The sequence below is a fragment of the Microtus pennsylvanicus genome, chromosome 2 (assembly GCF_037038515.1).
Source record: "Microtus pennsylvanicus isolate mMicPen1 chromosome 2, mMicPen1.hap1, whole genome shotgun sequence".
NCBI lineage: Eukaryota > Metazoa > Chordata > Mammalia > Rodentia > Cricetidae > Microtus > Microtus pennsylvanicus.
Genome location: NC_134580.1, coordinates 65797366 through 65824368, shown reverse-complemented (window position 1 = coordinate 65824368; position 27003 = coordinate 65797366). Strand labels below are relative to the sequence as shown.

General features: G+C 39.3%; 1 protein-coding gene across 4 annotated transcripts in view; it reads left to right on the top strand.

Moving 5' to 3' along the window:
- Positions 1-27003, top strand: part of Cpq (carboxypeptidase Q) — a 361963-nt gene that overhangs the window by 235065 nt on the left and 99895 nt on the right. For all 4 annotated transcript variants that reach the window (XM_075961232.1, XM_075961233.1, XM_075961234.1 and 1 more), the window contains one exon: positions 16555-16646. In XM_075961232.1, the coding sequence (XP_075817347.1) occupies positions 16555-16646 (92 nt within the window). The remainder of the gene's footprint in view (positions 1-16554; positions 16647-27003) is intronic.

Sequence of the window (27003 nt, the reverse complement as noted above, 5' to 3'; positions counted from 1 at the left end):
GAGTGCCAAGGAGCTGGAACCCATAGCTAATAATAATGTGGTGATTTATGCTTGGACAATTGGGGGAGCTGTGTTTGTACAAAATGTGGACAATGTACCACGTGGCCGGGGTGAATGCTAGGCCAAAGAACAGCTCTTCCCTTGCCCCGTGTTCCCTGTTTTTCAGTGCTGTGAGTAGCCCTCCAGTTTTTCTTATTGGAATCTCCTGAGTATTTATCTGATAAATTTGTCACCGTTTTCCTCCACAAGAGTTTCCCACTGTCTCCAAGTAGGTCATCCCCAGACAAGCACACACATAAAGAGGACACCTATGAAATGAAGGCTCAGACCAGGACTTCACATGGAATGGCCTAAAATTCTATTTCTGTCTGTTGGGATGGATGTGATGATGAAAGTGAGTTGCTTTGCCTCATGAGGCTCAGGTTATTGAGCTGAAGTGGGAAGACTTATCAAACCTTCATTTCATAACTGGATATCTTTGTTCTTATATTGTTCTGCTCTCGTGAAGCTCGGTGGGACTCCTTGGGAGTTTGTCTGGCTTGAATTTGTGTCTGCAGTGCTCGTGAGGACTTTTTTCACTGCTGACCTTGTTGTCTGAGGCTTGGGTCATGTGCAACCCTTCCTACGACGCTATGGGTCTAATGTCCCAGTGTTGGGGCAGAGTGCTTTCATCTCCCTTGTAGGGTCTGCCCAGGCACTTTGCATTGCCAGCTTCTGCATGGCTGGCTGCTGTTTTGCTCTGTCTGCACCAACTGTGCTAGTCTTGGCAGCCACAGTGCATCTGTTGATACCTCAGAGGCCTGGCCAGGCTGGCACCTCATCTCAGGGTTCTTTGATTATGTACTCAACCAGTTTCAGCCTCCTTTCTACTAGACTCCAAAGACTTTCCATATCTCATCCACAGCACATCTAATTTTTCCTTCTTGTGGAAAGAGGATGTAAGATCTAAGACATGAGTGTGGCTTCCTGACAGTTGCTCCAAGCAGGGCTCTAGGGAACAGAAGTGTAGGAGGTTGCAGGAAGGTGTCCACTTCTTTTTAAAGTTTAAAGCAGTGCTGTGTAGTCAGTCTGGGAGTTAATCATCTACGATAATGGTCTTCATTCTGTAGATTGTTTTAAAATACCAGTTTGCCACCTGTCTTTCATGATTTTAAATAGACCTTCAGCATTTCTGCATCATATTTATATCATATCTCAAGTCATTCTGCTCTATGGATTTTCTTTCTCCCTAAGCCATGGTTATTTATTGATGCATTTATTCATTCAGTCAGTCTGATGAAGAACCCTACTAAATTGGAAAGTTGCCCTGAAAACTCAAAGGCATTAGAAGTAGTTACAATAGGGACACACGAAGAGGGTGCTCTACCTGCTATGGATACCTAACGATCTAACACTGGCATCTCAGTACATGTGAAGGATCTGCAGCTTGGGACTGAGGAAATAACTCAGTCGCTAAACTGTTTTCATTGCAAGAACGAGGAAATGAGTTAGATGCTCAGAATAATGAGAAAAAAGAACTTGGCATCAATTGCAATAATGGGACTGGAGAGGTAGAGGCAGGAAGATGTTAGCCTACTTGGTAAGTTCCATGCCAGTAGAAGGCCTGTCTCAAGACAAAACAATAACAAAAACAGGGTTCAGCTAGATCACTCAGTGGGTAGGTGCTTGCTTCCAACACTGATGATTGATTTTGATCCTGAGGACCCACATGGTAGAAGGAGAGAGGCAATTCCCAAAAGTTGTTCTCTGATTTCCACACATACACTGTAATGCATGCATGCCTACACACAAACATACATACATATACACATGCACATACAGGCACACAAAGTAAATGTTTAAAAATTAGTGGATATCACCTAAGAAATGACTCCCAAGGTTTTCCTGTGACCTCCACATACACATGGACATAACATAAGTTAAAGGGCACACATGCATGAGTACACATGCCCACGTGCACATACAAACACGCACACATACACACACAAACATAAGCAAACAGAAAAAAGTCTTTTTTTTTCTTTTTAAAAAAAGCTACTCAGTTTCTTGCCCATTGTTACTGACATTCTGAAACCTCTGTGGTCTGCCATTGTTGTCAGCATTTGGACTAAGTAATTTGTTTTCTTACATTAGACATATTCTCCATGTTAGGAATGTCACTGGTGGTCCTCAGAGAAGCCTGGGCTAATAGGCTGATCATTGTTTTAATTAATATAGTTTCTGTGTGACTATTTCGGGTCTGGGTGCCTGGGAACAAATGAGCGGTCTCTTGACTACAATGAAAAGTTTCTTTTTGACTCATGATTTCAGGATACATAGTCCATTATTCTGTAGAGAATGTAGTGGTGAGATTGTATGGATGTTGGCTGTGTTTTGACACAGAAAGGAAACAGGGAGATGCTGGTGCTCATCATTCTTTCTCCTTTGTAATGGGTTTCCAGGATGTGGATGAGGATCCAATGTTGAGGTGCAGAGATGTGTCTTCTAAGTGATTGTCATTCTAGTCACGTTGACAATGAAGATTAACGGGCATATGAGCCCAGGACTTAGTGCACAATAAATCTTGATGACTTCTTTCCACATTTTGTTCTCAACATTGACCATGTCTGCAGTCACAAAGACGCTACTAGGGTCCTTTCCCTACTGTGCCCCTCATTTCCCCCCGGTTCTATTCACTTTCTTTTCTATCCCTACATTCTTTCTTAAAACAACTCGCTATGTCTCTGTGTCTCTGTTTCTTTGTCTTTCTATCTCTCTCTCTCTTTCACTCTCTCTCACTGACTGATCAGAACATTTTTTAATTGGTTTTTTAATTGGTTTTTTTCTTTAGGGTAAACTCAACATACCTACAATAGTAGTTACAGTGATACTGGTAATAATGTTGGGATTTCTTACTTTGCTCTCTGTCCTCTATAATATAACTTCCATGAATTTAAAGCACATGACTTCTTCAGTCCCCAATCCTTGGGTTGTTATTGCATGTGGCTTTGCAATATTTAACTTTTTCTAGTTAATTTTTTTTTACTTTACACAGTCTAAATAATTATTATTTATTTGTACTTCACTTATACTATCACAGAATTTTAGTTCTTTTTTACAGAGTAGGATTGTTAAATTTAGGTTTGTATTTTAACACTGATGATGTTTTAAGTAAATATCCAATGTGAGAATTAGAACTAAAGAAGTTAGGAAAGACAATCATGTTCTTGATGTGTTGGTATCTACATGGAGATAAAAAGTTTTAGTGGATTGATTTTTAAGACGGAGGTCCTGGGAAAAGTGCTAAGAATGGAAACATCACATTCCTTCCCACACTAAGCACATAATTTTGCATGAATTTGGTTTCATTTCAAGAGTGGAGTATTCACAGACTGAACACCCTCCTATAAACTTGACCCTTCGAAAGGCAGCAGATAAACTTGAAAAGTCATTCTCAGACAACAACCCCACCGAGGTATTAAATAAAATTTTACAAGGTCCTCTAAATAGTTTTGACAGGCTATGTAAAATTTCTTCTTTACCCTATCAGCCTTTATACATATGGGAAAGTAAACATTGCTTAAGGTTAAATAACCCACTACTTTAACCATATAAGGCTCTTCAAATTTGGAGCATTGAAATTTCATGTAAATACCTCCAGATTTGCTCTAAATTTTCTTTTGTCTTGAGAACACAAAAGTGCCTCACACTTTCTTAAATTTATTTTTTATTGAAAATTGATTCTTCTCTCATATAGTACATGCCAACCACAGTTTCCCCCTTTTCCACTGTTCTTAGCTCCCCTTCACCCCCTGCTCCTCTGGATCCACTTCTCCATTTCCTCTTCAGGAAACAGTAGGCCTCCAAGAGCCCACAGTCAAAAAGGAGTTGACATAAACAGTACTTTCTCTGAGAGGTCAAATCCTTCTCAGAAGCATAATGGGTAGGAGTCAGTATTTGTAGAGTCATCTCTTATAACACGGTGATGGTTTGAATGAAAATGCCCTCCATAGGCTCATGGTGAGTGCCACTATTAGGAGGTGTGGCCATGTTGGAATAAGTGTGGAATAAGTGTTGGAATAAGTTGGAGTAGGTCTGACTTTGTTGGAGGAAGTATGTCACCAGGGGTGGGCTTTGAGGTCTCATATGCTCAAGCCAGGCTCAGTGTCTCACTTTCTTCCTGCTATCTGCAGATCCAGATGTAGAACTCTCAGTAATTTCTCCAGCATGCCACTTTGCTTCCCGCCATGTAAATAATGAACTAAACCTCTGAACTGTAAGACAGCACCAATTAAATGTTTTCTTTTATGAGAGTTGCTATGGTCATTGTGTCTCTTCACAACAATAGAAACCCTGAGTAGGACAAATATACCTCTACTAAAAAGCAGATATTATAGTCTGTTTCTGCCTACTCCACTTGCCTCTGACTCTCCTAATCTCTGGGCTCTGCTGTCCTTTATTTAAAGATAACTGATAATAAATTTAATACTTTAAAATATCCTCACACCGAAGATATTTATATAGATCTAATCTGTAACTTTGCATCTTAAAAAATTGTATTGATTGTACTGATTTACAGCTTAATAAATGTAAATGGAGCCCTTTGATTTATCAGGGATGGTATATGAAAACTCCAAACAGAAAATGAATTAGCCGTGATTATATGCCAACTTGGTGAACCCAGGAAGTAATGCTCTGAATTTCAAAAGAAGCAGAAAGCAGAGCAGGAAAAATTCCAACTAGGTCATGAAAGATGGTTAGGATATTGTTTATTTGAGAGGAAAATGACATAAATAGTATGAGGGAAAGCATAGAGATGGGAAGTAAGTAAAGACATTAAGTTAAATGGAAGCAAGGCTCTGAGAAACATACATATATGGTGATTCACACTCAGAATTGATTTGCTGATAGAGAAGCATTGCCAAAAATGTTGGCGCTATTGCTATAGGTAATAAGAAGTGATCTTGCTCAACAGTCCAGTTTCATCTATAGTGTAGGGTCTTCCTGCGTCTGTTTCCAAAGTTCTGGAATTCTAGGTGAGTACTACCATGCTCACCATGAAGTTTTCATGCAGCCAGTGACATAACCAAAGTGAGATTTTTAGTATTAATTTGGCAAAATTTATACAGAGGCTTGGGGGGGAAAACCGTTGATAACACAGCAAGTCAGGGAGCTTAATTCTGGCTGCTACATGGGATGGAAGGAGGGAGTTCTGAGGACATTTTTGTGATTTTAGTCTTTTCATGGTGAGATTCCTCTTGGCAAGAGTATGAGGCAGTTACCTTGGAAGATGAGTTAATATTGAAACGCACTGAAAAATGAAGTAATACCATGAAATGTCCTTTGAATGAAACGTAAATGTAAGAGGAACCAACAGTAAAAGTTCTTTATTGTGATCACTGGTAATAAAAGATTAAAAGATTCATGTTTCAATAATGTGCAGATACCTTCACAACTAATTTTCTACACACGGCAAGTCTTTGAAGCTGCAGATAGTGTCTCCCCTATTACGATAAAACAGGAGCTTTTAGAAGCGGTAACAAAAAAAAGATTAATGACGACTTCTACTACAAAATACATATGCTTCCTTTCTGTTGTGTGAGGCTGGAAAGGATCCCAGAATGTTGCTACTTGGATATTTGTGGAGCTGAGTTACTTTTTCATAACCCCGGATCTGAGGCTGTTGTCCTTCCTCCTACAGCTTCATAGTCACACAAAAGTAAAATGTACGAAGTTGTATTGCTAGATACACGTTCATGGAGAAGTTTTTGTACTACTTGTACTTGATTTATCACTTTTTAAGAAATTATGCTGTATGTGAAGCTCGCAAACAGAACGCTTAGCAAAGGTGTGATGCAAAGTTCAAGTCCATCATCAAGCTGCCTCTCAATTTCTCCTTACTGATAAGAACAGTCTATGACGGTAAAAGGAATCACATATGTTAAAAAAGGCATCTAGATCAGGTCTGTGATCTCTACCTGCTACCAACATCTTAAAAATAGGTTGATGAGAAAGCCCTAGTGTCAAGAAATTTCAATATCTAATCTACATGGGAAGTAGAAAAAGACAAGACCTCCTGAGTAAACTCGGATCCTGGGGATCAAGGGAGGGCAGAAGGGGAGAGTGGAGGAAGGAAGGGGAACAGAGAAAAATATATAGCTTAATAAAAACAATAAAAAAGAAAAGTAAATTCACATGTTTTAACTCTAGTCGGGCATCAGATCAAAGCCCAATATTTGTAAGGTTCTTTTATATAGAAAAGTAGGTATAAGACACAAAAAGAGAAGAGTTGAGATTTAAAAGTCTGTATTAAGTAAAAGTGACTAGTCTTATATGTAGTTTTAAGAATGTAAAATAGTTATCTCTCTTTAAGGCCTTGGTGGCATAGAGCAATCATCATAATCATCATACTAATCTTAAAGGAAAGAAAGGAAGGAAGGAAGGAAGGAAGGAAGGAAGGAAGGAAGGAAGGAAGGAAGGAAGGAAGGAAGGAAGAATATTGAAGCTGGGCATGATGATGAACACTTTTAATTTCACCACTTAGGAGAACTACCTAAAGTTCAAGGCCAGCCTGGGTAAAGTAAGTACCAGGTCAGAAATGACTACATTAGAACACGCTGACTCCAAAAATAAATAAAAGCTAAAAATAACAAGTGTTTATATCATTTAGACTTGGTATTTCTATTTTTAAAAACTTGACCCCTGAGTAAATACCTTAACTATCAATTATAAATCAGCTAAAAATAATAAAAGACTGTTTTCTTGAATACTGTTGATTGATAATGGACCATATATGCCATGATTTAAGTGGAAAACGAATGCAAATATATATTTAAATATATATATATTAAATAACTTTTTATGTATTCGTAAAATATTGGATACATATATATGTAAAACTTATAAAGAAAAATAACAGTAAACTTATGAGGTTTTGTTTGGTTTTCTTTAGTATTAAATTTGCAAAGGGCATATATTGAATTCACATTAAAATTACCAAAGTAAAAACACAGAGTATATTTGAATTTAAGATGGAAAAATATCTATAATTTAAGTCCATTAGGTAAGAGAAGGATCTCCACGAGCATTATGCGTTTATTAATGACTGGATCAACAAGAGCTGTTGAGGGACTACACTTTGACAGGACCCAGCTGTGCTATAAAAGAGAGCTATAAAATAGAGCTGAAGCAGTCATGGAAGTTGAAGCAGATTTAATCACCGTGGCTACTGGAGGGTTTTAACCTGTGGTTTTCAGACTTGGTAGCCTGAACTGAGTAGGTACAACATGCTTCAGATTAGATGACAAGATGGCACCCTTTATTTATCCTTAATAAATACATTCAGTCTGTTTAGCAATTGACTAGTATTTATTCAGCATCTTTTAAATACTTGCAACATGCCTAGGCTACAAAAAGGTAAATAAATAAATTTCAGAAAACTAGTGGTACACTCGGAAGATTACCACTTAAGTGTTGTCTTAAAAAATGAGTTCATAAGCCAGGTGGTGGTGGTGGTGCATGCTTTTAATCCTGTCACTCAGGAGGCAGAGGCAGGTGGTTCTTGTGAGTTTGAGAGGCCAGCCTGCTCTACATAGTGAATACCAGGACAGCCAAAGCTACACAGAGAACCCCTGTCTTGAAAACAAAATGGAAACATATATAAAATTCTAGAAAAACTTCAAGAAAGGATCAGTCATCCTTTAAGTTAGAGAAGCCTTCTGTGAGAAAGTAATACTACAGATGTATGTACTTGATTGAATGACTATGCACTGACGAGACAGAAAAGGTAAAGCGGGGTTGAGATAGGAAAAAGAATATATGCAAAGGGCCAATGATCTGAAATAACATGTGTTGTGGTTTAAAAGAAAATGGCCCCCAAAGGAAGTGTCATTATTAGGAGGTGTGGGGTTGGGCTTTAGGACTCTGAGTTACTTCTCCAGCACCATGGCTGTCTGAACACTGCCATGCTCCCCCATGTCTTAGGGTTTCTGTTGCTGTGAAGTGACACCATGACCATGGCAACTCTTATAAAAAATTAACCGGGGTTCACTACATTTTAGAGATTTAGTCTATTATCATCATGGCAGTGAAATTGTCACTCAGAGGAGCAATGGCCTGTTAGAGGAAGCCTAATTAAGACAGCATTTATTGCATATTCAAGACTGGTAAGAAATGTAATATAGCTCAAGTTGAGGATGAAAGCAAGAAGTAGGCCATGAATGAAAAACTGAGTTAGCTTATAAGTAGCCAGTACACAGCCACTAGTGGCTTCTGCATTGCCAGTGATTAATAGTGGTTTCCTTGCTATTAAAGTCTAATCACCATAATGAGGTAAGACTGTTGCTCTGAATTATAGAAATTATTAAGTGTTATTACCTGTCCCACAAACATAAATTACAAATATCATCACATTGTTTGAAGCTGCTTTGAAGGTTGTCACCCAAATCTCAATAGAGCTTGTCAGCAGGAAGTCTGAAATACTCTTTTTAAGTTTCTCCCACCACCCCTGAACTGCTTGCTCATCAATCCTGGGTCAGTTGCTGAGTTCCAACTTGCCTTGATTACATTCCTATCCTCAGCTGTTGTTTCTAATCCTTACTGATGTGCCTTGTTGACTGGACTGGTACGTGTTTACAGAACTATTGTCAAGACAAGTGAAGCAGAATCCTTCCCCTGGAGATTCAGGACCCATTGTGGAGAGCCATGCTAATAGCTAAGACCCTCCTTCATCAGGGTCTCTTTAATTCTGCATTTCCAAGACCATACCTGATACAGTTTTTTAGTCAGTGTAACCTTGACCTAACAAATCTCTCATCTGACTCTTTCACCCTAGGAGAGAAAGATGAGGGACACCAGATTTCCCTCCTAAAAAGCCTTGGACTCTTCTTTGACACCCTGACTCTTCCTTCCATTGTCTATGCTATTCCTCTACAAAACAAAATGCCAATTGTGGTGTCCAGTGCCAGTGGATACATATTCAGAACAACCCCCACACCCAAGGCTCAGGGAACATTGCAAAGGAGGGGGCAGAAGGATTATAAAAACCAGCGGATCAGAGAGTTATCTATGAGATTATGCCTCCTAGTAATGTCAGAAGCTATAACTATAAAGTCTCAGCAATATAACTGCCCAAACATCAGTTGAACAATGGGGACACCAATAGATATTTTAAAGTGGATGGGGAAGGGACATGGGCCCCAACCCTACACAAAGAACGAGCTACAGACAGATAAAGAATGCTGAGAGTGGAAGAAATAGTTTTGTCCCAGTGAAGAGCAACCAATTTGATATCCAATAACAAATGATCAGTCCTGAAAACATATATGCAAGTAACATATACAGACTAAACAAGTTATATTTAGGAATATATATATTTGCATGTGACAACAATTAATGTAAAAAGAGGCCATGAACTTGAGGAACAGCAAAGAGGAGTGTATGGGAAAGTTTGGAGGGAGAAAGGGAAGGGTGGAATGATGTAATTACATTATAATCTTAAAAAATAAAAGAATGAAACAAATAGGAAAAACCTATTATGATGCTGGAAAGATGTTTCAGCAGTTAAGAGAGCTTGTTTGTCTTGCAGAGGACCTGGGGTTCAATTCGCAGAACCCACATGGTCGCTCACAACCCTCCATAACTCCAGATCCAGGTGATCCAAAGGGCAAGCACATGGACACATACATACATTCAGGGAAAACATTCATATACATGAAGTAAAATAAATAAATCTAAACAAACATTACAAAAGATCTGTTGCCTTGACCCAGGGCACCAATAAAGTGGCTGAATGCTTTATATTTATATAACTAAGACAGAGACAAAGTAACTATTCCAAGAACAAAGGTCTTTAAAAATCATTCTTTGCTCCTGCTTGTAAAGAATAAGTTCAATTTTCTTCCCTAGAATAATTAATCTTTGTCCACTCCCTATTTTTTAAAAAATCAATGATAATGTTCTCATCTATTATATGACAAATTGTTTAACTTGCCTAATGTGGAAATAGAGTTCCACCCCCATGCATTTAGCACAGTCTGCTCATCCAGTCCAGATGCTCCCAGACCATTATTTATCTCTGTAACTCAGACACAATACACATTAGTGATGCATATGGCAGAAGTTTTTTTGGGGGGAGGGTGTAGGCTATGTCTTCCAAGCTACTAAAGCAGGGGCAGGGGGATTGAACACCTAGTGCATTTGTCAACTAGTGTGAGTGTATTTCTGTAAGGGCCACTATGCTTGCTCTTCAAAATCTAGTCACAGAAGACAGAACTTAGGTAAAGTTCTAAAGAGAGGGAGACAGTAGAAAGTGGGTGTGAGGATCATAGTTTCTCTACAAGTCAGGCTTTGAGAAAAGAAACTACAACAAGTATTAATTTTAGTTTTCTGCTGGAAAGTCATTTGTTTTGCTTCACCATTTTCCTCAAATGACTATAGAGCACTCAGTTGACCTTTTCAATTCATTAGTTTAATGATAATAATCTCCCAGCTTCTTTGCCTTTAAATTTGGGAATAATAAAACCCAATATCAAGCATTTTCTTTTCATCTTTTGTTGTAAGTGCTAATCCCCAGTCTACTGCTCTTTTGAATTAAATAAAAATGAAATGCATGTATATCACATTTTATAAGCCCAAATGAAGTTTTGACACATTATTGGCAATAGTTTATTTTAGGAAAAAGCCGCAGATCTGTCGGCTGTTTGTCATACAGTGTGCAGGTACTCATCAGAAATCCAACGAACGGCCCAGGCTGTGGTGGAAACTCGAAAGACGTGATGCCTGGTGGTCTTCGTCCTCCTTTGGTTCATGTGCTGGCTTTGAACTAGATCTGTATCCAGTGAGCGCCACCCAGAACTGGGACATAGCATTACTGTGCCTGAGCTGTCTGCTCCCACTTCCTTTGAGAGAATTTGATCTTTGATCTTTGCTGCTGCTGTTGATTTATTCCTATCATAGTTGTGAAAACTGAGAGACAGATGTTGATATTCAACCTGAAGGTCAAAAAAGCAAAACAGCCAGCCACTGGCTCTTACCTCTATCTGCCTCCAGGAATCTCAGAATAAGACTGAGACTGAGAGCTGTCTCCTCCTATTGTATAATCCTCTTTAGTTTGGGGATTAAGGGCATACATCACTACTGCCTGGTTTCTGTGGCAAGCTGGTGTGGCTACTAGAATTAAAGGGGTGTGTCATTGATGCCTGGTTTGTAAGCCTGGCCAGTGTAGCTGTTTTACTTTTCTGATCCTCAGGCAAGATTTATTTATTAAAATACAAATGAAATGCTACTACACTGAGGAGTTGTCTTCTGGTCTCCACATACATGCTTTGGTGTGTGTGTGTGTGTGTGTGTGTGTGTGTGTGTGTGTGTGTGTGTGCGCGTGCACACAATAAATAAATAAAAAGAAAAGTGAAAAATAGCTTAAATAAAATTTTTATTTAGATAAGTCAAAATTAAAATTTTAGATTAAATAAAAGTTAAAAATGATATACTAATCTCATTCAGTGCTTCAGATATATTTGGCTTTGACCTCATCTAGGAAATGTATTTCTGATTGCCCTTTCTTTGGGATTAAGGAAGTTGCTTGTGTTTATTTGTAACTGAACTTGTTCATGCTCAGGTGTACATGCATCTCACACTAAAAGAGGCTGTGTTTTCTACAGGTTAAATGAGATCTGAGTTTTCCTTGACTGAGGATTCTCTACATTAGAGGTATCCTAAGGCTGTTGAGAAAAAGGCATAGCAAGAGGTTTTGTTCTGGTTTCTCCATTTGTGGAGACTTTTGTCATCAGGTGCAAAGACATCTAGATTTAGGCAGAGAAGAGCTAAGAAGCCACCCCTGAATCCTTTGTGACTATAACTGATACATGTGTTATTTAACATTAACTATGATTGATACATGTGCTATGTAACATTAATTATGACTGATGTGCTAGACTGATATATATACTATGTAACATTAAATATGATACATGCACTGTGCAACCATTATGACAGATACATGTGTTAGGTAATATTATTTATGTCTTATCCTATTAATTTTCCTAACAGCCACATGAGATGATTATTATTTTTCTTATTATATTGAAGAAACCTCTGAGGCTCGGAGATGTTAGGTAAGTGGTCTGTCTAACCTCCCAGAAAATGACATGGTAGAGCAGGAATGAGACACAGATCCTTCAGACTCCAGGTGGACAGTTCCTTGTGGATTTAAGGGATTTAAGAACCAAAATGCCACATTACATAAGGGAACAAGTCAATGGATGAAATTCCATTTTTTTTCCTCTCAGTTTAGTCTCAATCAGACTGTGAGAGGAAAAGGAGACTTCTGAGTCACTTAGATGTCTGTAAATCCCTGGATTCCTGTCCTTCTAGGAGTCCTTTACTCTGAAGTAGGTGCTGATGTTCCTAATGTGTGTTGGGTATCTCATGGACTCAAAGAGGTGCTGTTTATATTTTTTAAGGCCAGCTATGCTAATGTCCTTTGGAGACCTCCACATGTAATACTTCAAATGAATTACTTCCGTGCTACCTTAATATGATGACATCATTGGCCCGCTGATCAATTTGACTAATCCTATGTGATAATGACTTTTAAATGGTGTACTCAATTACAGGGATCTTTCGAGCATCTACATTGTAAGAAGTGAATATTTTGCGTCCTGTACTGTCTGTTTATCCTTATTTAAGGAGTCCATCATTTTAATAATTTAGGGTACCATGTGCTACTAGCTGCAGAGAAATGTAAAGAAGGGCAGTTCTTTGGTCTCTGTAAGGCTCAACAATATTATGTTAGAGAGGTAGAAAGAATATAAGATCTGAGGAAAGGAAGGAAAAATGTGAATTGCCATCCTCTAGACAGACCATGGTCCTTGGAATCATGAAATTACAGCGGCTGCAATGGCTTGCACTGGGCCTTCACAAGGCTGGCCATGTCCTCAGTTAGCTTGGGGTGGCAAGGAGTTCTTAGTGTCCTCTTCATTACTCATTGCTGAACTCTCGGTTGCTGACAGAGTCTGGGAGAGGAGAAGTCATTGTCCTCCGTTCTGAAGCCACTGGTGAGTCTACCAGGCCCCAGTGGACAGTTTAGCTGGTTCTGGTTAAGACAGTTGGTCAGAAAACAACAAAAAGTGGGGAGGAAATTTGTAGGGGAAAGATGTGTGAGGGTGAAAAGAGTCAAGGTCGGGGGAAGCAAGGGTAATCAGAATGCGTTATATCCACGTGTGGAAAACTGGAATTTTTGTAAGCTATACTAGTGCGTATCACTCTTTCCTTTGTTACAAGAAAAATGTTATTTGACTTACATAATCTTCAAGTGCATCTGTGGTGGTTTGAATGTAATTGGCTCTGATAAACTCATAGGGGGTGGTGCTATTAGGAGTTGTGACCTTGTTCAAGGAAGTGTGTCACCACGGGGGTGGGTGGGTTTTGAGTTCTTTATACTCAAGCTACATCTAGTTCAGTTCACTTTCTGTTGCATGCAGATAAAAATCAAGGATTTCTTTTTCTTTAAGATTTATTTACTATTATTTCATTTGTATTTGTGAATGTCTACATGTGTGTATATACGCCATGTATTTCTCTGCTACTCATGGAAGCAGAAGAGGACTTCAAATCCCTTGGAATTGGAGTTCTAGTTCATTGTGAATCAAACCCAAATCTTCAACAAGATCAAGTGCTCTTAACCATTTAGTCGTCTCTCTGCCTCCATCAAATATATTTATCATAAGAAAACAAAGATTTTTTTAGCAATCTGATTATATTACTTTCTTTGAAAAGTTTGTTAGGTTTATGTGATGACTGTAAGCAGGTAATTGATTATGGAACAAATATTAAGTTTTCTGCCTCTTCTTTGCCAAGTGCTTAAAGACCTTGGAATACTTTCCTCTCTGAGTATGAAAGTGACCCTTCTCCTCTGGGTGTGTGTGAAAGTGTGCTCTGTTCTGGACATCTATCATGTAGCTTTTTATTAATGTCAATTACATGCCTGCTTCAGAGTTTTCCTCATGTGTCACTCCAGTCATCTAGAGGAAGAATTATACCACAGGTCTACAATATGATCTCTACCCGTCAAACAAGAAGGCTGAGGTTCAGGCAGACCAACTACATCAGTAGTTATATGGCTAGCACCCAGCAACGACAGGGTTTACTAGGTATAACTGCCTTTTTCATAAATAAAACCTTTCCTGGAGATGAGCTAGAAGAAACATTTTAGGAGGACATGTAGCTGGGAAAGTAGCTTTGAATTTTATCCTACTTGAACATCAAGGCTTGCATTCATTTATTCATTCACTCACTAGTTCCATGTGTACCTACTGGGTGCTAAATAGTCTGATAACTAGAAATATAGCAGTAAATTATAAATTATAAATCAGGCTGGAGAGACAGGTCAGCAGTTAAGACCATTGGTTGTTCTTCCAGAGGACCGAAATTCAATTCCCAGCACCCACAAGATAGTTCACAATCATCTTTTAATGCCAGCTTCACGTGACCTGATACCCTCTTCTGACCTCCATGGGTACCAGGCACACATGTGGTACCATAAATATAGTGAAAACAGAACATCCAAACACATAAGATATCATGGCCAGTGGATACGGTTCTCTGAGTAAAGACACTTCTGCCAAGCCTGACACCCGAGTTAGTTCCTCAGGATCCAAATGGTAGAGAGAACCAATGGGTTGTACTCTGATCTCTACTGGCTTGGCCCCACCATGCTTGTAATTATAAATAAATAAAACCCTAAATTGTTGCCTCTCAGGCGCTTCTAGGATTTGAGATTATGATCAGAGAAATATGTTGTCTGGCATCACTTTTGCAAAGATTCTTCCCACCACAATGTGTAGCATCATCTAGGGGAGGGAGGGTGTGTAGCAGCAAGATGATTCAGAGGTGTCTGCAGCAGTCCAGGTAATGGGGCTGGAACTTTGGACCAGAGCATAGCAGAAGTAGTGAGCTGGGTTCTAGACAGACTTTTACGGAAGTCACTAGGATTCTCTGAGGAGGTGGTTTGTCCTGGCTTTCTCAGGAGCTCAGATTTGCCTGCATCTGTGACTTGTGTTCTTTCACCTAATGTTCCAGTGTGAAATGATTTCACAGCTATATTCACTTCAAGCAAACTGGAGCTCTTTCCTGTAGGACTCTTACCACCAGGCTTCTGCAAGGAGAATCTGTTAGTGCCTGGAGTGGGCAGGGTGGAGCTTGGTGCCTCAGGAGCACATGCTACCCAGACCGTGGCTTGTGGGAAGCAGTGGGCATGTGGTTATACCTGACATTGGTACCATGGAGGTCTCAGCACCACTCAAAGTGCGTCACAATCATCCACAACAATTCCCCTTTGCGATATACCAACAATTATCATGTCCAAGACAAGAGAAATTTTAATTCTTCATAGAAAAGTGGCTTGTCTAAGGGATTGTTTTATAATGCTTTTAAAATTGAGAAAATAGCTTCCTGCAGTTAATGATTACTGGGCAGTCTTGGTAACCCATAAAAAGGTGCTAGGACTGACAGGTCTACCATTAATTAAAATCTTCAGAATAGAAGCAAAGGCGCTTCAGCTTACAATGGTGGATGCATCTTCACTGTAAGATGAAAAAAAAAAAAAACCCAACGGTTCTCAACTTGTGGGTTCCAACTCCTTTAGGGTCAAATAACCCTTCAAAGGGGTAACCTAAAACCATTGGAAAGAAAACACATTTATTTACATTATGATTCATAACAATAGCAAAATTACAGTTACAAAGTAACAACAAAAATAATTTTATGGTTGGGGTCACCACAACATGGAGACCATTGATGGTTATTCCTTGTGATCATGTGACTCACTAGGAACCCTGACTTGATATTGCTGTCCAGTAACAGGAGAAATGATCACACTGTTTATCTTAGTGCAAGAAAAAACCAAGCCTTGGAATCCAAAGTTGGTTTTCTACTAAATAGCTATATATTTTGTTCATTCAACCACTTTTAAAAAACAGTAAGTTGACTCAGAGACTATCTCTACACACTGATTATTGCAGGCCCATGAGGGGGCTGTCATGCTGTTGGTGAAGTAATGTGAAGAAACGGCAGGCTAATCATTCAATTAATTTTCATTGACCTTGAGGGCATGGCTTTATATTTTCCAGTACATGAGTAATCACAGATGTTGCATCAGCTTCTTAGTTGTTACATTCCTAGGGAGAGCATGAGAAACTGTGCTGGTGAATTCAGACCAAGAGGCAATGCCTGCTCACCTTATCCTGAAGTACTGCTAAGTGATCTAGGTTCTGCTGAAGTCTCTGGAAAGGCTTTAAGATCATAGGCTTCTTCTAATTTTGCCTTCCAAATATAGTATAATAAACATTTCACTGAACTTGACCATACACTAGACCCTACAAATTTTACTTTTGCCTTGCCCTGGAGGTTATCTCTGAAGTTGCAACCTTGTGTTATCATCCAAACCCTGAGACGGGGTCCATGCCAATGAGAGACAGGTGCCTCTGATTCCTGTTTACCTCCATAGTGCAGACAAAGTCTTCACCATTTGAAAGTCATTCAAAGCAAACTGAAGAATGCCTTTTACTATTCTCCCAGGGCTGCGTCCAAAGAGAACACTGCGCTTGGTGCTCTGGACAGCTGAAGAACAAGGTGGAATTGGTGCCTCCCAGTATTATGAGCGACATAAGGTAAAACTACGGACTTGCCGAACACTTACATTTGCAATGTCAGCATAAACCAAAAGCACTGATTTGTATTTGGGTTTTTAAATCCTCTGGAATTGTCTATTTAAAAGCTGTTAGTCCTTTGTGGCAGGCTAACTCTGGCAAATACCCAGTCCTGGAAGTGAGAATGTCCTGGTGAGATGAAGATGCTATGTGGGGTTAAAGGGTCTTCTATTTCCTCACCATACTCATGGCCCTTGAAACTTGTCAGCTGTGTGTTGCAAATTCCTTAGACTCTTGCTAATTCTGCTGTACTCACAACACAACAGGAAGTAATGGGTAAGCATTCCCTCCCCACTTAGCCAAGCCCCCTGTGTTTGTGTCCCCAAACCTCCTAGAGGTCCTAGAATGTGGAACCCCAAGATCTGGACTCAGCCAGCAGCAGCACCTTCATGGTGGTAGGAATGTAACAACTACAGATCTCTGATCTAGAAACACAGAGGATACCTTGATTAGATACTAAATTTAGGCACAGATGGAGCCTGAAACAAGAAAGCTGTTATGGAAGGTCATAATTTTCTAATCTACAAAACTCCCTTCAGCGCTGGAGGGGTCAGAGTTATTACTGAGAACAGCTTTGAGAGACTAAAATATATGAGGACAGGGAACCTCTGGAATAAGTGGAACATTTGCTCAGAGAGAAGCTATTTGAGTGCCCCCGTGTGAACAGGGAAGAAGGTGTGCATATGTCTGTTGTTGCTGCTGCTTCTGATGACGATGATGATGATGACGATGATGATTATGATGATGCCTCCTGATGCTGCTGGCTTGTTCTCCCTAAATCTTGAGATTAGAAAAAAAATAAGGTTGAATGATCTAGATCGGACAGGAGTTTGCTTTATGAATTATGATTATGTCCTTTTATGCAATTTTATACAGTATTCATCCCTATACACACTATTTCAGCTAATTAGAGCATGAGTTCAGGGTCATAAATTTAGCCAGAGTATAATCATTTATTATGCAAAAGGCTAATGAGTTATACCTAGCCTTTTCACTACAATTCTTTGGCTTCCAGCTTTTCTTGAGATAAGAAAATTCCAGACAGCTATCCTCTGGTTGACGGGGAACTACATTATTACATCTTGTGGTGGACTTCATTATTACAAAAGGATTGTTCTGGATTAAGCAACATTAACCTTTTTGGAGCACATGGTATGTTCCATATAGTATGCTAAGTTTCAAGCTTAGTGTCATAACAGCTTCACTCAAAGGCTGGGCATGGTGGTCTGTGTTTGCAATCTTAGCACTCTGGAGACTGAGTGAGGAAGATCGGGAGTTCAGGGCGGGAATCTGCTACAGAGTGAGCCATCATGTGAAAAGAAACAACATGAAGCAAATTCACCTTGACCATCTAAGGGCTTGTACTTGTTTTTGTCAACTAGACACAACTGGGGTCATCCTGGGAGATAAAAAAAAAAAAACCATTGAGAAAATGCTTCCTTAAGATTGTAGGCAAGTCTGTAGGGCATTTTATTGGTTAATGACTGATGGGGCCAGGACCAGCCCACATGTCAGGGCAGGTGGTTAAATTATGTAATCAAGCAAGCTGAATAATCCCTAAGGGAGCAAGCAGGTAAGTAGCACTACTCCATTGCCTCTGCTTCAGGTCCTGCCACCAGGTTCCTGTTTTGAGGGCCTGTCTTGCCTTTCCCTGATGACAGGCTGTAAAAAACAAAAAACAAAAAAACAAAAACATTTCCTCCCAAAATTGCTTTTGATCATGATATTTTATCACAGTTATAATCCTAGCTAAAATAAGGCTATAATGTAATGAATGACACAGGTCACTCTACATTGTTGCAGAATATTAGTTTAAAATGCGTTACGTTCATTTCTGCTGTGGAATAATTGTTCAAGGATGCAAAGATGTGCTTCACTCTTCCATGGTTTTGGTTTAACTCTGTAAAACTGTGTTACCTGATTAGTCTAATAAAGAGCTGAACAGTAAATAGCTAGGCAGGAGAGAGAAATAGGTTGGGCTGCCAGGCAGAGAAAATAAATCAGAAGAGAAACCTGGGCTCTAGGGAAGAGCAAGAAGTGAGAAAAGTAGGAGAGGAGGACACAGGGGCCAGCCACCCAGTCACATAGCCAACCATGGAGTAAGAAAGAAACAAAGATATATAGAATAAAGAAAGATAAAAATCCCAGAGGCAAAACACAGTTAGAGAAAAACAGGATAATTTAAGTTAGAAAAGCAGGCTAGAAACAAGCCAAGCTAAGGCTGGTTATTCATAAGTAAGAATAAGTCTGAAGCTGGATATCAGGCCCCCAAAGAATAATTAAAAAAACAATTACACTGTGTTTGCTATAAGGTTCGTTAAGTCTTCTGATTAAAATACAAGGTGTTGATGGTGGGCAGAGGAGGGTCACCTATCGTGACTGTGACGGACAATAAGGAGAAACTACACAGAAGAAATGACATCCAAGTTTGGATCTGGGGAATGAAGAGAAGTGAGAAAAGGCAAAGGAGTGGTGGGGGTAGACGACATCGGGCTTTAGCAGAGGGAACTGTGTGTACAAAAGCTGGACGAGGAGAGAGCATGGCACCCCCGAGAAACAGGAAGGGGTTCGGATGTCTGGTGTACAGAATACAAGATGCAGAGAACAGAACACAGGGCAGAAAGGTAAGACGGAGCCTGACAAGACACTCTCTCCTCAGGGCAAGAAGAGGACCAAATCATTTTTAAGGGAGGGCTCTAAAATTCTATATATCTCATTCTTCATGGAAATGGGATTCCTGAATGAGCTACTCTAAAGCCTTTTTTAAAAGAATTTTTAAAATATACTCTTCCCCAAGGAAAATATTTGGGTTCAAACTGTGGTGGATTTGGCTTGCAATTTTCTCACCACTGAAATTCTGAGAATTGAAGGAAAAACTTAAGCTCTGTGAGGTTTTAAGTTTCTCTGTGACTACTAAAATGCAAGGAATTAGTCAGAAATGACTGAACTTTACATTTCTAAGAAGTTGCAGGCACACAAACATACACACACACACACACACAAATATGTGCTTACACACATAAAAATATACACATACACAATTGTACATAAATATACTTACACACAAACATGTTCATACACGTAAACAAATACATACATACATGAAGGCGTAAGTCACAAACAATGCCACACCAATTTGGGATTATGATTAATAGGGTGATATTTATTTAAAGGGGAAAAAACTTACAGATCACTGTCAGCCCTCTGCGTAACCAGGAAGGAAGTCAAGTCACCGGCGGAGCAGGAAGTGAAGAGAGCGAGGAGAGGGAAGTGGCCGCTTTTTTAAAGGGAGAGAGACCACACCCCAAGGGGCTGGTATCTCAGCGGCGATAGGCTGGAGGAGTGGGAGGACCTCCCGTAACACCTCCCCCTTTTGTTTAAATAAGAGAGTTCTAAACCTACTATGAAATTATATACAATAAGTACAAATATCCTATTCTAACTAGCTTAGGTCTTGTATAATAAATAACTTGGCCAAGTCATGAGAGAAAAGTAACTACATCTATATAGTCTTCAACCCCATCGAAGATCTGAGAAGGGAAATAATGTTACCTGGTTAATTAGGAAGTTCAGTAAAACAACTTCCAAAACATGCAACAAATCACAGAGACAACTAGCTACCTAGGCAATCACCCAAAGTCACATTAGCAGCGTTGGAGCAACCAACTTTGGCTAAGGCCTAACATAACTGACACACCATTTTCAAAGGCAAGCAACTTTTCAAAACTATCTTACCCTGTCTTGGCAGGATAAGACAGCCCTGTTTTATCCATTGATGCACGCTCTGTATCTTTGTCAGTGGTTGAGGTATGGGCATTTCTTTGCCCCAAGGCCAGTTCTGCCAAAAGGAAAGGCTCCAGGTGGAGTGTCTTTGGTGCTCAACATTCTCTCGGGAATAGAGTGGTGTTGCCAGGAGCAATTGTGTCTCACTACCACAAAACTCTGAGTTAGATTAAAGGCCATTTTCTACAGCTCTTTGAAGAAGTTGAAGATTATCTATCTATACTGAGTATAATCTCTATATATCTAAAGAACCTGATTAGTCTAATTATAAATGACAAACTTAGATGACTATTAGTCTATATAATTCTCAATATCTATCTAACTTAAAGATTAAGACAATAAACAACTGTGAAACAAATGAGGACAATGACCTCCAAATATAAACAATGTACAAATATACATTGCAGTAGGTAAATATATATCAATACACAAACATTATATAAGTATCTTAATCAGAGGTAGAAATGTACACAGCAATATGGTAAATATATACAATACAATATATGTCAATACATAAAAATGTTTTAAACAAGGTAGAAACATGCATGCATCCAATAGTCAATATAATTTAACTTTGTATCAATATACAAGAATCTATACCAATATATTTGTCTAAAAACAGTAACTCACAATTACAAATCTATTATCCCATCATCCCTCTTTTTTTTTTTTTCAAAATGATCCCTGAGCTTATAAAATTCCTCCCCCAACCCTCAATCGTATACTAATTATAATCAACCCCTAAATGATGTCCCTAAACCCAAGGGCAAACTTTACTGGGAGAGGGGACGTCGTCCTCTAGAATTACTTCCAGCTGTCATGGGGGCGACGTTCTTTCTGGGGGATCCTGTGAAAGTAAAATGATGGTTAAATTTCAAGATCAATGTCTTTTAAAATTGCCAATAGTCTCTGAGTATTTTGTGCAGGTCTGGCCAAAATGTTGTATAAGATGTGCACCATTTCAGCTAACCAAGTTGGAACTGTCTTGTGCAGCTGGTACCCAAAGCAGGTCTTGTTGTAGCGCTATCAGTATCATGACGTCATATCAACCAGGTGGAGTTGTTGTTATGGGGCCCCATCTTCTTCCTGGAAACTTCAAATGTCACTTCAGGAAAAACTCATTGTTCATTATGAGAATCTTAAGCATTAATCATATAGACATATATATATATATATTCAATGAAAGACATGATAGATATATTCAATGAAAAGTATGATAGATATGAAGAAAAGCAAAGATGTTTTCTAAACTCATATTTCTTTCTGTCCCACATCATGGCTCTTGACATGAGACAGAAACTCCAGAAACTCTTGGTTTTTCTCTTACTAACAGGCTTGGAATTGGAGAGGGACTGAGCCAGAGTCAAACTTCAAAACCAGCTTTATAAATTTAGAAATATGGTTTAATATTACTTACATAACCCATTCAGTTTTCTTGATATTTCCTATCGGGCAGGTATTTTTCCATCTGTCAGTATCCAAACATCCAGGGTCCCTTGAATTTCTCAAAGATGAGTGTTTTCCTGTGGAGATAAGAACAGAACCCTGCCCCCATTCTATATGTTTTTCTTACCACCTGTATGAATATCATCATTGTGGATGAGTTGTCATTTCTCCTTTCCAAGAGGTTTCTCTTCTTCAAATCGAAACTTTATTAATTTTGATGGTATCCACAATTTTTCTTCTCCTGTGGAAACAAGAGCAAAACCCCTTCCCCAACGTAGCACATCTCCTGGCTTCCACTGAGAGGTCAGCACATCTTTGAAATAAATCGGTTGATTTAGTTCAGCAGACTTTTCCATTATCCAATGTCTCTCTGCTGCTGTCGTTCCTTTCTCATTAGCGTTAAGAAAATTCAAGGTTAATAAAGCATTATGTAATCTATTTCTGGGGGTATTTTCGGTCCCTTTCTGTTTGTTCAGCATATCCTTTATAGTACGATTTGATCTTTCTATAACTGCCTGACCTGTAGGATTATTTGGTATACCTGTAATGTGTTTTATATTATAATAATCAAAAAAGCGTTTCATTTTCTTAGATACATATGCTGGACCATTATCTGTCTTTATTTGCGCAGGTATACCCATGATGGCCATAACTTCCAATAAATGTGTGATTACTGAATCAGCCTTTTCTGAGCTCAGGGCAGTAGCCCATTGAAAACCTGAATACGTGTCTATGGTGTGGTGTACATATTTTAATTTACCAAATTCTATAAAGTGGAACACATCCATCTGCCAGATTTCATTTCTCTTAGTGCCCTTTGGGTTACTCCCTGCAGGCAACGGTGTTTGATTATAGAAAGAACAAGTAGGACATCTCTTTATAATGTCCTTAGCTTGTTGCCAAGTAATGGAAAATTCTTTCTTTAGGCCTTTACTATTGACATGATGCTTCTTATGAAATTCTGAGGCCTGCAACACACTTCCAATCAATAATTGATCAATCTAGCCTTGGGCTAGAGGACCAGGCAGACCTGTATGGGACCGGATGTGTGTTATGTACATCGGACAAAGCCTGTTCCTGATTATGTCTTGTACCTGGATAAACAATGAAGTCAACTCTGTGTCATCTGGTATAAATTCAGCGGTTTCAATATGCAAGATAACTCTTTCTGCATATTGTGAATCTGTAACTATATTAAGAAGTTCTTTAAAATCCCTTAGCACCATAAGAATGGCATATGATTCTGCCTTCTGGACAGAATTATAAGGGCTTTGTTCCACCTTACTCAATTCTTCTGACTTGTAACCTGCTTTCCCTGATTTATTTGCATCAGTATAGAACGTACGGGCTCCAGTTATTGGAGCATCACGTACAATTCTAGGAAGAATCCAAGAAGTTCTTTTTATGAGGTTAAGTCTACCACTTTTGGGATAGTTGCTATTAATTTCTCCCAAAAAATTAGCACAAGCTCTTTGCCACGGTTCATTGTCTTCCCATAACTTTTTTATTTCTTCTGTAGTAAAAGGCACTATAATTTCTGCTGGGTCTATACCTGCTAGTTGACGAAGTCTCAGCTTACCTTTTATAATTAATTCAGAGACTTTTTCCACATAAGTTTTTAATTTTTTACTTGGTTTATTAGGTATAAATATCCACTCTAAAATAATATCTTCCCTCTGCATTAGAATCCCTGTAGGAGAAATTCTGGAAGGCAATATGACTAGGATGCAGCTAAGATTTGGGTTCACCCTATCCACATGTGCCTCCTGTAATTTTTCCTCAATCATTGTCAGTTCCTTTTCTGCTTCAGCTGTCAGTTTTCTTGGACTATTCAAATCTTTATCACCATCTAAGGTTTTGTTTAAATGAACTATTAGATCAGGTGTTATCCCAACAGCTGGTCGTAGACTGGAAATGTCTCCTAACAATCTTTGGAAGTCATTAAGAGTCTTTAACCGGTCTCTCCTAATTTGTGCCTTTTGCGTTTTAATTTTCTCTAACCCTATTCTGTAACCTAGGTAATTAATAGAATTTCCTCTTTGAATCTTTTCAGGGGCAATTTGTAATCCCCACCTAGGCAAGACTTTCTTTACTTCTTCAAACATCCTTTCTAAAGTATCTTTATTTGAATCAGATAACAAGATGTCATCCATGTAATGATAAATAATGGACTTGGGGAATTGTTTACGAATTATTTCCAATGGCTTACTTACAAAATATTGGCACAGTGTAGGACTATTGAGCATACCCTGTGGGAGGACAGTCCATTGATCTCTCCTATTGGGCTGAGAATTATTATAAGTAGGCACTGTGAAGGCAAATTTTTCTCTATCCTTTTCTTGTAACGGTATAGTGAAAAAACAATCTTTCAAATCAATAACTATAAGAGGCCATCCTTTTGGTAACAGAGAAGGCAAAGGAATTCCAGATTGTAGTGAGCCCATAGGTTGAATTACTTTGTTGACAGCTCTTAGATCTGTCACCATTCTCCATTTACCAGATTTCTTTTTTACAACAAACACAGGAGAATTCCAAGGGCTGGTTGATTCTTCAATGTGGTGAGCATCTAGTTGCTCCTGCACCAGCTGTTCCAATGCCTGTAGTTTATCTTCAGCTAGAGGCCACTGTTTGATCCATATTGGCTTCTCAGTTAGCCATTTTAAAGGTAGGGCTGTTGGTACCTCTAAAGGTTTGGTATTTGCTGTATGTTCTTGTACAGCCTGAATGGCTAGTGACCTTTTTCCATAATACCTCATCATATACTTCCCAGAATTATGAGTTCCTGGAACTACAGGAATGTTAATCTGGGTATTCCATTGCTGTAGCAGGTCACGGCCCCATAAATTTATGGCAATATTGGCTATATATGGCCTTAGTCTTCCTATTTGCCCTTCGGGCCCTATGCATTCAACCCATCTTGTGCTTTGTTTTACACGAGATAGGGTTCCAATTCCCAGGAACTGAACATCTACCTCTTTAAGAGGCCAATTCGGATGCCAAGATTCTGGGGTAATGATACTTACATCCGCACCTGTGTCTAATAAGCCTTCAATAAAAGTGCCATTTATACAGACTCTTAGCTTTGGTCTTTGATCATTAATAGAAGTCTGCCAAAATATACGTTTACTCTGTCCAACTGGGTTTTTTGACTCATCCTCCACATGGATTTCATCATTTAGACCAGTATTACTTTTTACAGCAGAAATTGAAGCTTTTAATTTTCTTGGTGAGGCACGTTCTCCACTGTGACTGGGAATGACTGGGCCACTGTTGGCTTGGGGGCCTGCGAGAGGCCCCTCAAGGAGTTTCCCGACGGTATCGGGTTGCCTTGTTTGTCTGTTGTTGACCTGCATTCATTGGACCAATGTCGGCCTTTACCGCATCTCCTACATATACCTGAAGGCCTAGGTCTCCTATCTTTGTCATTCCCAGAGGAGATAATATTCCTAGAAATTCTGTGCCTGCAATCCCTTTTCAGATGTCCTAATTTACCACAATTAAAACACCTGGCAGTTTGATGTCTCCTCATTGCTGTGGAAATCACTTCTCCTACCGAAGATTCATCGTTATAGCTAAACGTCTCAACATTCATCGTATGCTGAATCCATTCATCCATAGGTGCTGATCTAGACTTTAAAGGCCCAATTATCTTTTTGCATTCTATGTTTGCATTCTCAAAAGCTAGAGATTCAAGAAGTATTCGTCTAGCTTCTGGGTCTGTTACCCCTATGTCCAGAGCCTTAATTAATCTTTGCAAAAAGTCAATAAAGGGTTCTCTCTGTCCCTGCCTAATTCTGGTATATGATTCAACCCTTTTTGCTGGATCTTGTATCCAATTCCAAGCATTTAAAGCTGCTTGGTGACATAGACACAGTACTTCATCATCATAAAGAGCTTGGACCTGTGGATCAGCATATTCTCCTGCACCAAGAATTTGATCTTGGGAAACCTCAATACCTTTTGCTCTTCCTTGCTGTTCCATATGTTTGGATTCTTCTCTGAAATAAATTCCAAACATCAAGGAAGGTCCATTATCTAAAACTGCAGACACTAACTGATGGAAATCATGGGGGGTAGCTCTAGCATTAGAAGCCCAAGTCCTTATCATTTCCTTTACGTATGCAGAGTGCAAGCCAAAATTAACAATAGCTTGCTTAATTTCTTTTAGATCATTCATTGCTATTGGCGTCCATCTAGCTTCTCTGACTCCCTTTGAGCCTTTAGAAGTTGACGCTTTGTCAGAATTAAGTATAGGGTATGCTGCTAAAACCTTTGGTAAGCCAGTTCTAATAGCTGGTGTTGGCATTGTATCCTGTCCTTGTGCCTTATTACTCTGTTCACCAGCTCCAATCATTTCTTCAATCATTTCAAGTCTTTTTATTATTGTCTCTTTTGAATCCTTAATCTCCTGACCTGCATGAGTTTCTAGTAAAGATTGTATGGTTCTTAGGAGTGCCATGATCTTCCTAAATGATAGAATATGCAAAAGAATACTGAAACCTAATAACCAGTAAATTAAGTTATCCCCATAGTCATATAAACCTTGCATGATATAACCCATTGTATTGGTAACCAGAACAGTAAAATTCGCGTTGGAAACGAGAACTGCCATATTACCTATTATCCAGCAGGTGGCGCTGTTGCCAAGTCTCGACGAAAACACGGTCCTGTTTCAGAGTCCGCCTAGTATTTGTTAAAAACTGGAAAATGTAAGTTGCTCAACAAAGTAAATGTAATTAAATCAATTCCAGAGATGGAACCAGAAACCTAGAATCCAGGGGTAGAGAAGAGCAATCTGGAAGCTACTTATGCCTCCACGTGACAGAGTCACCCTGAGGGGTTGCAGCTTTCAGCAACCGCGTGCTCTGGTTCGCGCCACTTAAGAGCTGTGCTTGCAAGGGAGATTTGAAAACGACTCAGAAAAGAGCAAATCACGCGGGCAGAGACTACGCGGGCCTGTGGAGTTTAAATCCACAGGCAGCGGCTGAGGAAGCAAGGGCTCCCGCCAAGCCGAACAAGCGCCCGCCAAGCCGAACTTGCGGCCGCCAAGCCGAACTTCCGGCCGCCAAGCCGAACTCGCGGCTGCGAG